Source organism: Cricetulus griseus, chromosome 2 (genome assembly GCF_003668045.3).
Source record: "Cricetulus griseus strain 17A/GY chromosome 2, alternate assembly CriGri-PICRH-1.0, whole genome shotgun sequence".
NCBI lineage: Eukaryota > Metazoa > Chordata > Mammalia > Rodentia > Cricetidae > Cricetulus > Cricetulus griseus.
Window position 1 is genome coordinate 101,219,691 of NC_048595.1, and position 16,328 is coordinate 101,236,018.

Here is a 16,328-nt window from a genome sequence, read left to right on the forward strand (position 1 = left end):
CATGTGTTTGTGCTGCATTTGTCTAACTATGTAAAGGTGTGTTTTATTTTTTATTTAGCCTTTCGTGAATAAGGCACCTGATTAGTCTAATAAAAAACTAAACAGCCAATAGCTAGGCAGGAGAGAGATAGGCGAACCTGGTAGGCAGAGAGAACAAGAGAAAAGGGAGAACAAGGGAAAAAGAAAGGGGATTAAGTTATAAGAACTAGTAGGTAATCACAAGTGTTGTAATTTAAGAAAAGCAGCTGGCAAGAGAAAGACGCCAAGTAAAGGGTCCAAGTAGAGATTTTTTTGTTTTGTTTTTAATTGGGGAAAGGGATTAGAAAAAGGGGAAGGGGAGACCAGCCTCAGAAGAAGAGAGAGGCCCATGTGCAGTATTGTGCAAACCCTCTAGGAAAGACTCTGAAGACCACAGTTTAAATAGCCATTTGAAGAAACACTTAAATTATTGAAGGTCTTAGGATGCACATGTTGTGTTTTGTACAAACTTTGTTTCACTGATATCTACTCCCCACGCCCCCTAAAAGGAAAGAAAAAAGTTCATAGAGAACGCTAAATCAAAGACACCTGTTGTGAGGAGTCTTATCAATTCAGACAACTTTGTTTATGCTATTCAGTATAAAGAAACAACAACAAAATACTGTTAACTTAAATTTTCTGATCAAATCATAGCTTAAACCATAATATCTAACTTCACTTACCATGAAAATCTGAACCCAACTTCTTAGAAGCCATTTAGAACCTAAAAAACAAGTTAAGATTTCTTAGGTAATATGTCTTAAGACATCATTAACCAGAAAATAAAGACACCCCCCCCCCAAAAAAAAAAAAAACAAAAACAAACAAAAAAAAACAAAAACAAAAACAGTATTAATGTTTCAGGGCTCACATAGTCTTCACTTCTCACTCCTAAAGTCTTCCAAAAGAAGGCCCAATATAGGAGAAATTCATTAGTTTATCTTTCTTTTCTTTTTGTTTTTCCTTATTTTTTTCTTTTTTCAGGATAGCCCTGACTATCCTGGAACTCACTCTGTATAACAGGATAGCCTCAAAATCACAAAAATCTGCCTGTCTCTGCCTCTCGAGTACTAGGATTAAAAAGGTGTGCACCACCACCGCCTGGTCTCATTTTTAAGGTACATTTTATTTGTGTGTGTTACATACATGTGTGATGCCTACAATGCTTGGCCGGAGATTAGAGGACAACTTTGTAGAGTTAATTCTCTCTTCCATGATGCGGGTCCCAGGGATCAGATCCAGCCTGTCAAGCTTGGCAGCAAGCGCCTTTACCTGACAAGCCATCTTGCCAGCCCAAAGAAATAAGGTTTTTAAACGGAAACATCAAGCTAGGTAGGATGACTCACACATATATTACTAACACTTGGGAGACAGAGGCAGGAGGGCCAGCCTGGTCTACGCAATGAGTTTCAAACTTGCCTGGACAGAAGAGACTCCATCTCGAAAACAAAAAATTCTAAAAGGAAATTTAAATATTCCTAAATGTGCAGGGTCTGAGGAAATATTAGAAGAACAGCATACTGGTAGCCAGCTACCAATTATATGCTGGCCACAAAAGAAAACTTACTAAGCTGATCATCCTATATAAATGACAAATGTACAAACACCGAGTAAGAAATGTGTTTTACTTTGTGTAGTTAAGCAAATGTAGATCTCTGACTGGCTCATCACTGTCAAAACTAAAATTTCTGGAATGGGGGAATTTACACCTTACAACCTTTTGTGGCACATGAATGAGAGGATAATGGAAAAGCATTCGTATTTCCAATTGAATGTTCACAATAAGTGACACTGTATATGACTATCAAGTTACACATAGTGATACCTTTACCTAAGACAGATGTGAGTGGGAAATGCCTGAAATCCCAGCACTTGGGGGGCCAAAGCAGGAAGGGCTGCAATCTGGTAGCCAACCTGAACTACACGGTGAGGTCAGATGAGAGGAAGAGGGGGAAACAAAGAGGAATAGAGGAGGGAAAGAAAATAAAAAGAAGGAAGGGGAAGGTAAGGAAGGAAAAAAGAAAGCCTTTACTAATAAAATAAAAAGCTGACAACTACATATTAGTCTAATTTTGTTCACTTACTTTTCATAATATCACTAAACCTGAAATCAGAAAACAGGAAATTATTTTCCTCTAGCACATATACAATAAGCATCTCAGATTTGGCTGTTTGGTTTATTTATTCACTTATTTCTGAGGTAAGATCTCACTATGTATCTCTGGCTAGCCTGGAACTCGCTCTGTAGACCAGGTTGGCCTCAAACTCAGATCCACCTGCCTCTGCCTCCCAAATGCTGGGATTAAAGGCATGCATCTCCATGCCAGATGGAAGTTTATTATAATTTGAAAAGAAAAATTTTGAAATTTGCTCTTACATAAACTAAGCTAGTCTCAAACTAACTATATGGCTGAAGGTGACCCCGAAATCCTGATCCCACTGCCTCCAGTGCTGGGATACAGACAAGTGACCATACCAAGTTTACAAGGTGTGGGGATCAAATCCAGAGCTTTGTGCCTGCTAGGCAGCATTCTACCAAGTAAGGTACATTCCCAGCACTTTAAAAAAAATAAATAAATAACTTTATAAACTGCCTATCATGCAGGTAGAATTCAATAAAGGTTGAACTGAAGTAACTTGCAAAAGAAAAAAAAAAAAAACATTTTTAAGCATTGTACCTAACCATTAAACTGGTATATCTATGGACAGAAACTGTAAACTTTTAGTTGGATGTGGATGTAATAGTATTAGAATCTTGGTTTCAGCTGGGTGGTGGTGGTGGCTCAACCTTTAATCCCAGTACTTAGGAGGCAGAGGTAGTCAGATCTCTGAGTTCGAGGCCAGACTGGTCTACAGAGTGAGTTCCAGGTTAGCCAGAACTACACAGAGAAAAACCCTGTCTCAAAAAAAAAAAAAAAAGAATCTTGATTTTATAAGTTAAAACATGTCTCTGAAGACCAAGTTTATTGGGTCTGAATTTTAGTCTAAGTCTAATAACAAATCAGACACGACTTTCATAATCTATCACTGTCCAAAAGCTCTATGTTTGAAAACTAGACCTCCTTTTTAGAGACTATTCACATCAGTCAAGAGGTCAACACAGTATCCTGACTGATACTGGGTCCCAGGAAGCTCTTTATGTATTAATTTCTTCTCTTAATTGTTCAGATTGTTCAGAATCTGATTATTCAGATCTTTCTTAAACATCACTGTTCCATGAAGAACTAGAATGAAAAATTTAAATCATTAATTTGCAGAATAAGATCTGATGAGCTCTTACATTTTAGAAAAGGAGCCAATGTGGAGAGATGGCTCAGAGGTTAATATCACTGACTCCTCTTCCAGAGGTCCTGAGTTCAATTCCCAGCAACCACATGGTGGCTCACAACCATCCGTTATGAGATCTGGTACCCTCTTCTGGTGTGCAGATATACATGGAAGCAGAATGTTGTATACATAATAAATAAATAAAATCTTTTATAAAAAAAAAAAAGAAAAAAAAAGGAGCCAATGTACTACTGTACTACAGAAACAAAGAAAGATATTCTTATAATGGGTGCTAAGACTATAGGTGGGCTTCAGGCTTTCATTTTGTACTATTTATTTTCAGTTTTCTATATTGAGTATGTCTCTCTATATGTATCAATCATTTAACCCACCTAGAGAATTAAAAAGAAACACAGTGATGTGTAAGTAATCAAAAGTTTTCACCTCAAAACAAGAAAAATAAATGAAGAAGAGCTCAGTAACTTCTAGTCCAATAAGAATACCCAATAGTGGGGGGTGGGGGTGGAATGGAGATGTCTTAGAGATGTAACAGTTATTATTAACTATACAGGGAACAATGTCCAAGAAGAGCTCAGTTACGAATTGCCACAATATATAAAATGTCCACTCAAACTGCCAAAGATAGTAACTACTCAAGCACTAGACTAATGGAGTCTATATCCAGTCTTTGGTGTTGGGGTGGTTTTGTCTGTTTTTGAGGTGAGACCTCTCTGAGCTAGTCTTGTACTATATGTAGTCCCAAAATAGCCTCAAGGTACCACAACAACATATCAGAATACCCTTTTATGTTTTTATTTTAACATCTGTTATGTCTATGCCACATATGCCACAGAAGCATATGGAGTGCATCAGATCCCCTGAAGCTTTAATTACTAGGGGATGTGAGAGCCACCTGAAATGATTGCTGGGAAATGAACTTGAGTCCTCTGTGGGTTCAAGGCCAGTCTGATCTATAGAGCTAGTTCCAGGTCAGTCAAGGCTCCAGAACGAAACCCTGTCTCGAAAAAACTAAAAAACAAACAAAAAAACTCAAAGCAAAAACAAACAACAACAAAAATCATCTTTTCTGAGTTCAAAAGCCTTCTCACTTACCTGGGGAGTTACACACACACACACACACACACACACACACACACACACACACACACACACAGAGACAGAGGTGAGATGGCTCAGGGGCTAAAATGCTGTGTGAAGCATGAGGACCCAAGCTCAGATCCCCAGTAGCCATACAGAAGAGGGGCTAAAGACATGGTTAACAGTACTCCCACGGGAACAAACACAAACTCACACACACCCTCTAGTTACCAGAATTGGACTGTTCCAGTAAAGTAAAAAGTCATCAATATCAGCTTGATAAAGAAACACTCTAAAGTCCTAGCCCTATTCTCTGGAGAAATGGCTAATTAAGGCTATTGTAATCTGAAAAGCATTCCCCATGGCCAATGTGAAAAAGTCTCAGAAAGCAGTGCAGAATTTTTAACCCAAAGGGTAAAGTAAGTGCACTTAGGCACATACTGAGGTCACCTAACAGCTAACACCCATTTCAGATCTTGTAATTTTCCAAAAACAAACCAAAAGTGAAGTCCATTCTCCAAAATACCTGGCAGTTTTCCCAAGTTTGTTTTTTCTTTTCCTTTTTTCTTTTGTTTGTTTTTCTTTGTAGCTCTGGCTGTTCTGGAACTCCCTCTGTAAACCAGACTTACCTTGAACTTGGAGATCCACCTGCCTCTGCCACCCAAATGATGGGATTGACTATCCTAATCTAAAAATCAGACTGAAGAGTACTTCCTGCAGTTCCATCCAACACAAAGCCCAAGCTCAGACACACTGAACCAGAACAGCCAGCAACCCCACCAAATTTGGAACACTGCTTACCAACAGCCCTTCCCAGACAGACTACAGCCAAGGGACACCACCCAACCATAGGGCACAACATGCAGCTCACACAATTGCAGAGCCCAATTTACAGCCAGCTCATCTATGAAATAGAGCATGCAGCCCAATCTGTCCAAGGATAGCAGAGCCTACAATCCTCCCATCATAAAATTCAGCCAGAAGCATCCTGAACATGAAGCCCAGCCAAAAGACCCACCAACAAGAGCCCAGCCAGAAGCCCTTCTCAGTCTCAAAACAGACAGCATTTTGGTTGGTTCCACCAAATCCCAGCTGCAAGCTATTAAAACACACACACACACAGAGAGAGAGAGAGAGAGAGAGAGAGAGAGAGAGAGAGAGAGAGAGAGAGAGATCCCTCCAAATGACCCGAGTGCCATCTCCAGAACCCATGGTCAAAGAAAAAAAATCAACTCTCAGAAGTTCTCTATACTCCACACATACACCATGGCAAATGCACACCCATACTTACACACACATATATGCACACACTCACAATAAAATAAATATAATATGTGGGTGATTTAACATCCCCCCCAAAACAGAATCTCACTATATAGCTTTGGTTGGTCTTGAACCCAGAGATCCTCCCGCCTCTGCCTCCCAAGTGCTGGGATTAAAGGCATGTAAAACTATGCCTGGTATACATCTTTTTAAGCAAAAATAAGTAAGAGCCAGGTATGTGCTGTTTTTCTGTCAGCTTAGTGGCTGCAGATTAATCTATGATATTTTAATTATTGTTCTCCACCCCATGCCCCCCCCCAGTCAATGCCCCAATAGCCTGGTAGGGCTTCCAGTCCTGCAGTGTCAGCGTAAGTGTCCAGTGGGGCACTGAATGAGGGGCCATGGGATAGCAGATAAGTATCAGTAGATTCATCTGCAGCCACTAAGCTGACAGAAAAACATCATTTGATGCCCCGTGTTGGACACCATATGTAGTCGGACATTCCTTTGGGACGCCAACTCAAATAATGACATGCAGACTTATTAATTATGAGAGCCTGACCTTAGCTTAAGCTTGTCCCACTAGCTCTTATACCTTAAATTAGCTTGCTTTTACTAATCTATGTCTTATCATGTGGCTATCTACCTTTCTTTCCATTCTGTATGTCCAACTCCCTCATGTCTTGTCAGCATCTCATCTATCCCGATCATCTCCTACTTCCTCTCTCTACCTGAAGCACCACCTATAGCTCCTGCCTAGCTACTGGTGATTCAGATTTTATTAAACCAATCACAGTAATAGATCTTCACTCAGGGTACAAACATCACACAACAGATACGGTGGCACATGCCTTTAATATCAATACTCAGGACACAGAGCAGGATATCACTGACTTTGAAGGCAGCCTGGTCTACATACTGAAACCCTGTCTCCAAAGGGGTGTGAGAAGGGGATGACAACTGACTCCATGGAGACCAGGCAGATACATGATGCACATATATACATGCAGGCAAAATATGGGGCTAGAGAGATGGCTTAGCGGTTAAGCATTGGCTGCTCTTCCAGAGAACCTGGGTTCAATTCTCAGCACCCACATGGAGGCTCACAACTGTCTATAACTCCAGTTCCAGAGGATCTGATACCTTCATACCAATGTACATAAAATAAAGTTAAATAAACTTTTTTTAAAAAGGGGGGGGGACAAGGCGGGCAGGGGTGGTGCATGCCTTTAATCCTAGCACTTGGGAGGCAGAGACAGACAGATCTCTGTGAGTTCAAGACCAGTCTGGTTGGGCTGGAGAGATGGCTCAGAGGTTAAGAGCACTGACTGCTTTTCCAGAGGTCCTGAGTTCAATTCCCAGCAACCACATGGTGGCTCACAACCATCCGTTATGAGATCTGGTGCCCTCTTCTGGTGTGCAGATACACATGGAAGCAGAATGTTGTATGCATAGTAAATAAATAAAATCTTAAAAAAAAAAAAAAGAAAGAAACCAGCCTGATCTACAAGAGGCAGTTCCAGGACAGGCTCCAAAGCTACACAGGGAAACCCTGTCTCGGAAAACCAAAAAAAAGAAAGAAAGAAAGAAAGAAAAAAAGAAAGAAAGAAAGAAAGAAAGAAAGCAGGGTGAACTACACATGGAGAGCAAGCCAGTAAGCAATATTCCTCCATGGTCTCTGCTTCAGTGCCTGCCCTGGCTTCCCTCAATAATGCACTGTGACCTGTGAGTTATAAGATGAAATAAACTCTTTCCTCCCCAGGTTGCTTTTGGTCAGTTTTATCACAGCAACAAAAAAGTAACTGGTACACCCAGCTTTAACCATTTTTCTTTGTTTGCTTTTTACTGCTATAATCTGAGGTTGGGTGATATATGAAAGATAGCTGGACCTGGTGATGAACACTTGTGGTCCCAGCTACTAAGAATGCCGAGAAGGGAGAAGCATTTGAACTCTTGGATTCAAGACCAGCCTAAGCAACATGATAAAGAACTTTTTTTAAAAAAGTAAGAGGTGAAAATCATCTCAATTTGAGGCTGAAAAGTCCCAACAGCATACCAAGTTTTTTGAGAACCTCACTGTGCTAGCAGCACCTGCCAGAGGCATCACACAGGAAAGCAGAAGAGGCCAATTTTGCTGTTTTGTTTTCTAATTATATGTAGGTATGCGCCTGCACATGGGTATGTGCACGTGGTACAGGTGCCCACAGAGACTAGACATGGATCACCCAGACTGCAGTTACACACAACTGTGAGACTCCTGATGTGAGTGCTGAGAACCAAACTCAGGTCATCTGAGGAGCAAGAGTTTTTCCATGAGCCATCTCCATCTCCCTAACCGTTCTCTTACTCTCTTATGATCACAAACTCTTTCAGGATCCAACTGGCATTCCATGGGAAGTATTTCATTATTTCCAAGACAACACCTCCAATGTCCCAGTCTACACTGATAGGCTCCATTGTTTTCTTCTTGGTTTATTTTCTTTTTCCTTTTTCTTTGAGATGGGATCTCACTATGTATCACTGGCTGGCTGATATATTATAGATCAGGGTGAACTCATAGAGGTCGGCCCACCTTTCTGACTCCACTTCCAAAGTGCTGGTTTACAGGTATGTACCACCACACCCAGCTTATTCCATGTCTAGTGGCTCACAATTCCCTGTACCTTCAGTTTCAGAAGATCTGTTGTCTTAGTCACTTTTCTAGTGCTGTAATCAGACACCATTACCAAGGAGCTTATATTTAAAGAGTTTATTTGGGGCTTACAGTTTCAGAGCATTAGAGTCAGTGACCATGATGACACACAGCAGGCAACAGGTAAGCAAGCATGTGGCACTGAAAAAGTGGTTGAGAGCTTATATCTTGATCCACAAGCACGAGGATGACATTGAGTCTTTGAAACCTCAAAGCCTGCCCCCAATGACACACCTCCTCCAACAAGGCCACACCTCCTAATCCTTCCCAAACAGTTCCATTAGCTGGGGACCAAGTAGTCAAATATAGAGCCTCTGAGGACCTGATATCCTCTTCTGGCCTCTGCAGGCAACTACATATATGTAGCATACATACACAGGCATAGACACATACACAGAAATAAAAACAGTGAAAATAAATCCTAAAAACAAATAGCAAATACACACACACACACACACACACACACACACACACACACACACACCTACTCTTTGGTCTTGTGACGCCAAAAATTCCTGATAAGTTCTCTTTTCTTTTTTTTCCTTTCAAGTCAAGGGTTCATACAGAGCAGGTTGGCCTCAAGTGTCAAACTGCACACTACACTGATGTAGTATTATATTTATTGAAAAAGCAGGCAGGTTGTGATGCAGCTTAGTGGTAGGACACTTGCCTAGCATGTACAAGTCTTTAGTCAAGCCCCAGTACCAAAATTAAAAGAAGAAATTGTTTAAAATAGCATGGGGGGGCAAAAAGAGTTTCTTTTTTTGTTTTGTTTTGTTGTTGTTTTTGGTTTGTTTTTTGAGACAGGCTTTTTCTATGTAACTTCCCTGGCTGTCCTAGAACTAGTTCTGTAGACCAGGTTGGTCTTAATCTCACACAGATCTACCTGCCTCTGCCTCCTAAGTGCTGGAATCAAAGGAGTGAACAACCACCTAGTGATAAATTTAATTTAAAAAAAAAAAAGTTATACTGATGGGCAGTAGTGGCACACACCTTTGATCCCAGAACTTGGGAGGCAGAGGCAGATGGATCTCTGGGAGTTCAAGGCCAGCCTGGTCTACAGAGCAAGTTCCAGGGCAGCCAGAGCTACAGAGAAACCCTGTCTCAAAAAAACAAACAAACAAACAGTTATAAAAGACCGAAAAGCAGTCGGGTGTTGGTGGCCCACATGCCTTTAATCCCAACACTGGGGAGGCAGAGACAGGGGGATCTCTGTGAGTTCGAGGCCAGCCTGGTCTCCAGAGCGACTGCCAGGATAAGCTCCAAAGCTACACAGGGAAACCCTGTCTCTAAAAACCAAAAAAAAAAAAAAAAAAAAGACTGAAAAGTTCAAAGTTCATTAAAACGAGTTTTAGCACCGGGCAATGATGGCTCACACCTCTAATCCCAGCACTCAGGAAGCAAAAGTATCTATGTGAGTTCGAGGCCAGCCTGGTCTACAGAGTGAGTACCAGGACAACCTCCAAAGCAATGCAAAGAAACCCTGTCTCAAAGGGAAAAAAAAAAGTTTTAGCAAGATGTGGGACTACACAGCTAGTCCCAGAGCTTAGGAGGCACAGAAAAGGACACTGACTAAAGTTCAGGCCAGCCAAAGCTATGTAATCAAACCCTGTCTCAAAATCAACAAGGCCAGCAAGATGGCTCAGCAAGCCTGATGAGCAGAGTTCAAACCCCAGGATCTACATGGTAGAAGAAAAGACTCCCATAACTTGTCCTCTCACCTCAAACATATGTCTGTCATGTAATGTCTTAAAAATCAACACAAAAGCCAGGTGTTGGTGGTGCACACCTTTAATCCCAGAACTTAGGAGGCAGAGGCAGTCAGATCTCTGTGAGTTCGAAGGCAGCCTGGTCTACAGAGCAAGTTCTAGGACAGGCTCCAAAGCTAAAGAAAAACCCTGTCTCAAAAAACCAAATAAAAAAAATTAAAAAAAAAAAAATCAACACAAAAAAGATCATGGGCTACTCTTACCAAAAGGCATAAACTGATAAAAAAAAGTCATAATACAAGAGGATGGTCATAAGTCATACATTAAAAAATAAGTGTGTGGTGGTGAATTAAGTGTGAATGTGTGTGGTTTTACACCTGTGATCCCAGCACCTGCAGAAGGATCAGGAGTTCAAGGCCAGTCTGGACTACACCAAGACCCTGTCTCAAAAGATAACCAGAATAAAGAAATCTTACTCAACCAGGAAGAGAAAGAATCCAAAGTAATGACAAAAAATAAAAAATACAAACACAAGTTGCCAACAAACACATGAAAACAAAAACAAGCTCAATGTTAGGAAATACCAATTTAAAAATCATACAACAGGTACCATTTTAAATCCCCCAGATGAGAAAAAAAGTTAAAGTTTCACAATATCAAGTGCTGAAGAGGAAAATGAAGCAACCAAAACACATACTGGTAGCCTCTTGACTCAGTCATGACAAGATTTTACCATGAGCCAGTGCAGTGACTCAAATACGGGAAGTGTTTAATAAGCAATGAGCAAAGATGCTGGCACAAGCCTCTAATCCCAGAAGCTGAGGCAGGAGAACAGCTTGAGGACAGCCTGGTCTACATAGAGAGTTCCAGGACACCTAGGGTTGTTACACAGAGAAACCCTGTCTCAAAACAAACAACAAACAAAAACTAGCACTTAAACTTCATAGGAAGTGAAACATCCCTGTGACTACCTAAGAGGGGCACTCATAATTATCAATCACACTGAACAAATTTGAATTCAGATTCAGATTCGCCATTTAAAACTGTAATCTGGCCAGGTGGTGGCCCATGCCTCTCATTGCAGCCTGGTCTACAGAGGAAGTTCTAGGACTGCCAGGGCTACACAGAGAAACACTGTCTCCTGGGGGGATAAGAAAAGTAAAACTATTATATGTTTTAAATAAGCATTTGGAAGATCGGGTGTTGGTGGTGCACACCTTTACTCCCAGCACTCGGGAGGCAGAGTGTGACTTTGAGACCAGCCTGGTCTACAGAGATAGTTCTAGGGCAAGCTCCAAAGCAATACAGAGAAACCCTGTCTCAAAAAACAAAACAAAGCATTTGATAGAGAAATAAAAAACACATTTCTTAAGAACACCAGTGCCCTGAGTTAATGGCAGTTAAAACATTGGCTGCTTTTACAAGGGACCCAGTCTCAATTCCCAGCAGTCATATGGAGGCTAACAACTGTCTACTCCAAAGATCTGATGCCTTCTCCTGCTTTCTACAGGCACCAGGCACACCCAGAGTGCACAGACCTACCTAGATACAGGAAAAACACCATAAATATAAAATCAAAATAAATCTTTACAAAGAAAGACTACCAGATTTCAGCTCTAAGAGATCCAACAACTCTAGTTTCTGCAGGTAACTGCATTCATGTGTACATACCCACACTCAGACATACACACCTACATATAATTAAAAAATAAAAATGAAAATTGGAAGAAAAACAAAAAAGACTATCATCATTACTACCAATGGCTCAGCAAGTGAAGGCACTTGCTGCCAAGCCAGGCACAATTCCCTAAAAACACATCATTTGAAGGAAGGTGCAAACTCCTTGCAAACTGTCCTTACCTCCACAGACATGCCCAGTTCATACTAAAACAAATAAATGCAGGGAGGAAAAAAAAAAAAAAGGAAATGTTATCCACCTTATTAATGATAAACAAATTATTTTTTTCTGTTTACTGAAGAAACAAAGGTTGTTCTTAAAAGGAACTGCACTTAAGACAGGGTCTCTCACAGAACCAGGAGCTCAAAGATTTGGCTACATTATCTGACTAATGAGTCCCAGATAGCATCCTGTCTCCACCTCCCCAGTGCTAAACTGTAAAGGCACACCACTAGAATACCCACCTTTTTCTTTTTGTTACTTGAGACAGGGTTTCTCTGTAGCTTGGAGCCTATCCTGGAACTCGCTCTGTAGACGAGTCTGGCCTCAAACTCACAGAGATCTGACTGCCTCTAACTCCTGAGTGCTGGGATTAAAGGCATGTGCCACCACCGCCCAGGGAATACCTAGGCTTTTGGCAATATCCAGCCTTTTAACGTGTGGATCCAAACTCAGGTCTTCAAGATTAAGAAGCAAGCAGTTCACAGACTGAGACTTCTCTCAGGCTCTCCAGTTAATCTTGATCACAATCTTAATACTGGGTGGGTGTGTCTGTGTGTGCCCTCCTTTGTGCAAGAACAGGCCTTTGATCCCAGCATTAAGGAGGCAGAGGCAGGCAGATCTATGAGTTTGAGGCCAGCCTGATCTACAGAGTTCCAAGACAACCAGGGCTACACAGAAAAACCCTGTCTCAAACCAACCAACCAAACAAAAAACCAATGTAAATACATCCAACAATGTAACAGAAAAAAAGATAGCAGTGTCTATACTCAGAAATAATGATGTATTTAAAATGCTGAAAATATTCACAAGAACTTATATCATCAATTACATTTCAGGAACCCTAAGCTTTGGAGGCTGTCCTGGAACTAGCTCTTGTAGACCAGGCTGGTCTCGAACTCACAGAGATCCACCTGCCTCTGCCTCCCTAGTGCTGGGATCAAAGGCGTGCGCCACCAAAGCCCGGCTAGTAATTTTTTTTTTTTTTTTGGATACTGTTTTCTCAAAATCAAAATAAAAAAATAAAAGCAGCCAAGTGTGGTGGTAAACACCTTTAATCCTCAAACTCTCTCAGAAAACAAGATGATCTGAGTCCAGTCTGGTTTACAGGGTTCTAGGTCAACCAGGGTTACATACTGAGACATAGTCTCAAATAAAAAAGAGAAGGGAAAAGGTGTGTTGGAGAGAGAGCACAGAGGTTAAGAGAGAGCACTATCTCCTCTTCCAAGGACCCAAATCAAGTCCCAGCACCCACACAGCAGCTTTCAACTATGTGAAACTCCAGTTCCAGGACACCCTCTTCTATGCACAGACATACATATAGGCAAGATACCTATACACATATAAATAAAGAAAAATAAAATTAAAAGAAACAAAAACAGACACATAAAATGTCATGATGAAACAAAGTAGAAATTCACCTGGGTGGTGGAGCACACCTTTAATCCCAGCACTAAGGAGGCAGAGGCAGGTGAATCTCTGTAAATTCCAAGCCAGCCTGGTCTACAAAGTGAGTTCCAGGACAGGCTCCAATGCTACACAGAGAAACCCTGTCTTGGAAAACAATGAACTAGAAACAAAAACTAGTTCCAGGACAGCCTGGGCTACACACAGAAACCCTGTTTCAGGAAAAAAAAAAAAAAAAGTAAAAGAAAAAAAAGTTTTAGGTTGGGCTTGGAAGAGGAAAAAATAAAAGTTTTTAGATTTACTTGTTTCATGTGTATGAGTGTTTTGCCTTCATGTTGTATGTATATCCACAGATTCCTGCCTTGTAACAGTGGAAATCAGAAAAAGGCATCATATCCCCTGGAACTGGAGTTATGGATGACTGTGTGCCACCATGTGGGGACAGAGTTGAACTCAGGTCCCCTGCAAGAGTAAGTGCTCTAAATTGCTCAGCCCTCTATCCAGCCCCTAAGAAGAGCTGTTTACCAATGAAAACGAAATGCTTGTTTTACCATCAAATCTGAGAAACTTCAACAGAGAAGCATCCACCATATTTATTCAAATTCCCAAATACTAACAATTAGAACTTGCAAACTGTCCTTACCTCCACAGACATGCCCAGTTCATACTAAAGCAAACAAATAAATGCAGGGAGGGAAAAAAAGGAAATGTTGTCTACTAACAATTAAATACTAACAATTAGAACTGAGGAAATAAAGCACTAATAGTGAAAATTAGAGCCGAATATAGAATACAGGACACATTTTGGTTTACAACACTCTATGATGTCTAAAACGTATCAAAATCTTACTGCAGTTCAACACAAAAAATTTTTAAGCAATCCTATTTCTAAGTCTCAAGTCAGAAAACAATTACATGAGGCAACAACACAAAGGTCGGGGATCGCTGGTAAAGAGCAAATGCTTGGCTTCAGAAGAAAGACTTGGGGTTGTTTATGAGACCCAGGTGGGTAGCCCAGGTAATTTCCACCCAGGGAAAAACAAAATCAAAAAAAACAAACAAACAAACAAACAAAAAAAAAAAAAAACAGGAAAATCTAGAGAAGATATAGCTACAGAAGACCAGGCAATGCCAAAGATACCCCCAAAATCATTCACTCCTGGTCTGATCTCTTTTTCTCCCTCCTCTCATCGCCCAAATAACTAAATCCTCATATTCCAAGCTCGCCCTCAACTCCCCAGCGCTCTACCTTCTTCTCTCCTCGACCTGCTCTAGCTCCCACCGAGCGTTCACTTAAGCGGGAGAGAAGTCTACTGAGTCTGTCTCCTAGGAGAGAATTAGTCCCCTTAATCCGAACTCATTTGCCCGCATCCCGTCTGCCGTCCGCCCTCCGCCCCTTCAACTCTGGTCCCGTCACTCTGACCCTTCGCCCAGAATCCGCCCCAAGACGCCGGTCGCCGTCGGGCTCTTTCTCCCTCCCTCCCCGGTACCCCAGCTCCTTTCATCCCGAGGGGCCCCCAGGCACCAGTCCCCGGCTTCCCTCCTCCTCCTCCGTCGCCCCGTACCGGCCCCTTCCCCCCAACTCCGCCCCTCTCCCCCTCCCCCAGACAGGCCCCCTCACCTGAATGCCGCTGCCGTCCAGAAAGCTGAAAGGTGCTGGCTCCGCCCGGCCTCCCGGGCTCAGTCCCCGCCTAGCTCCCGCTGCCCCTAGGGAGAACGAACACCCCCTCTTCCAACTCTATCCACCCCGGGCCAGACCGTCACCGTAGCCTCCGCCAGTACCACAGCCGCCATGTTGAAGGCCTACTTCCCTCCTCCTCCCCGTCGTCGCTCCGCCCCTTTAGGCGTCTGACATCATGGCGCTGCGCCCCACCCGCCCGGACCAATGGGAGGAGCCGACAGTGACGTAACTAAATCCCTCTTCTAGAGCCGAAGGATCCCTGAAACCTGGAGCTTTAATTCTGAAATGACCACCCTGCTGGCCCAGAGAAAAAGAAGAAAGGAGAGGTCACTGAGAGGGTAAGACTGAGGGTTAGAGACCAAAGCGGCCAAAGCGAGAACCCTAGAGACTTGAATCGCGAGAACACACCCAAAAGCTTAGCCTTGAATCCCCTTTGGCAATTAGAAAACCTCTAAGACTCTGGGACCAGTTTCATCCTCCTTAGGTCTCGCTTTCTGCATTTATTTTGGGGTTTTGTTGTTTTCCAGACTGGGTCCTATGTACTCCAGACCCACGTTTATAAATAAAGTGCATAAACAATAACTCTAAATGTCTCTTCAATTTTAACTTCCAGTACATTCAAACCAGAAATGCAATCTCAAGCCTTCACTGCTTTCCGTGTATTAGATATTTGCTGGAAACAGGCGCATGGAGAATTCATGATTGTATTAAGTGGTTTTTTTCTAAAATTTCATGATCAATGGGGAAATGATATCATAAAGAGTTAACTAGTCAAAATCAGATGATTGTGTGACAGGTGCTTAGTAATCAAACCAGAGCATCTTTAGGTGGCATCAGGTGCTTTGATCAAGAATTACACCTCTTGGTACATAAAGCATGTGTACACTACCATATCTGCCTTTCTAGCCACATTTTGAACTTAAGTAGCAGACAAGATGATATTTGAACTTTGGAGTTTGAGGAAGCTCTAACTCTGGGTGCAGCATTCCAGAGAGGGAGGTCAGGGTGAGCAAAGAACAGCAGCCTGTAACCTTTGGGTTATTTGTGTATTCGGCAGGTTGATTTACACTTTGTATATTAAGTTCACCATTTTCTATATCAAGGCAAGGTCTGTCATTGAATCTAGGACTCACTGATTCTTGCTAGTCTAGTTAGCCAGCTGGCCCAAAGGATGTACTTGACTCCACTTTCTAAGTGAGTGTGGCAATTACAGGTAGATGTCTTATCTCCCTGACTTTCATGGTTTTTATGTGGGTTCTGGGAATCCTCAAGTTTATGCATTTGGGGTTTCACCCA

At 41.9% G+C, this 16,328-nt stretch overlaps 1 protein-coding gene across 2 annotated transcripts in view; it reads right to left on the reverse strand.

Moving 5' to 3' along the window:
• The window catches only part of Ubap1 (ubiquitin associated protein 1), a 34,723-nt gene extending 19,539 nt beyond the window's left edge, over positions 1-15,184 (reverse strand). For both annotated transcript variants that reach the window (XM_027403341.2, XM_027403339.2), the window contains exons 1-2: positions 14,973-15,184; positions 702-742 (exon numbers count right to left, since the gene is read on the reverse strand). In XM_027403341.2, the coding sequence (XP_027259142.1) occupies positions 702-735 (34 nt within the window). In that variant the 5' untranslated portion in view covers positions 736-742; positions 14,973-15,184. The remainder of the gene's footprint in view (positions 1-701; positions 743-14,972) is intronic.
• Positions 15,185-16,328: the final 1,144 nt, after the last annotated feature.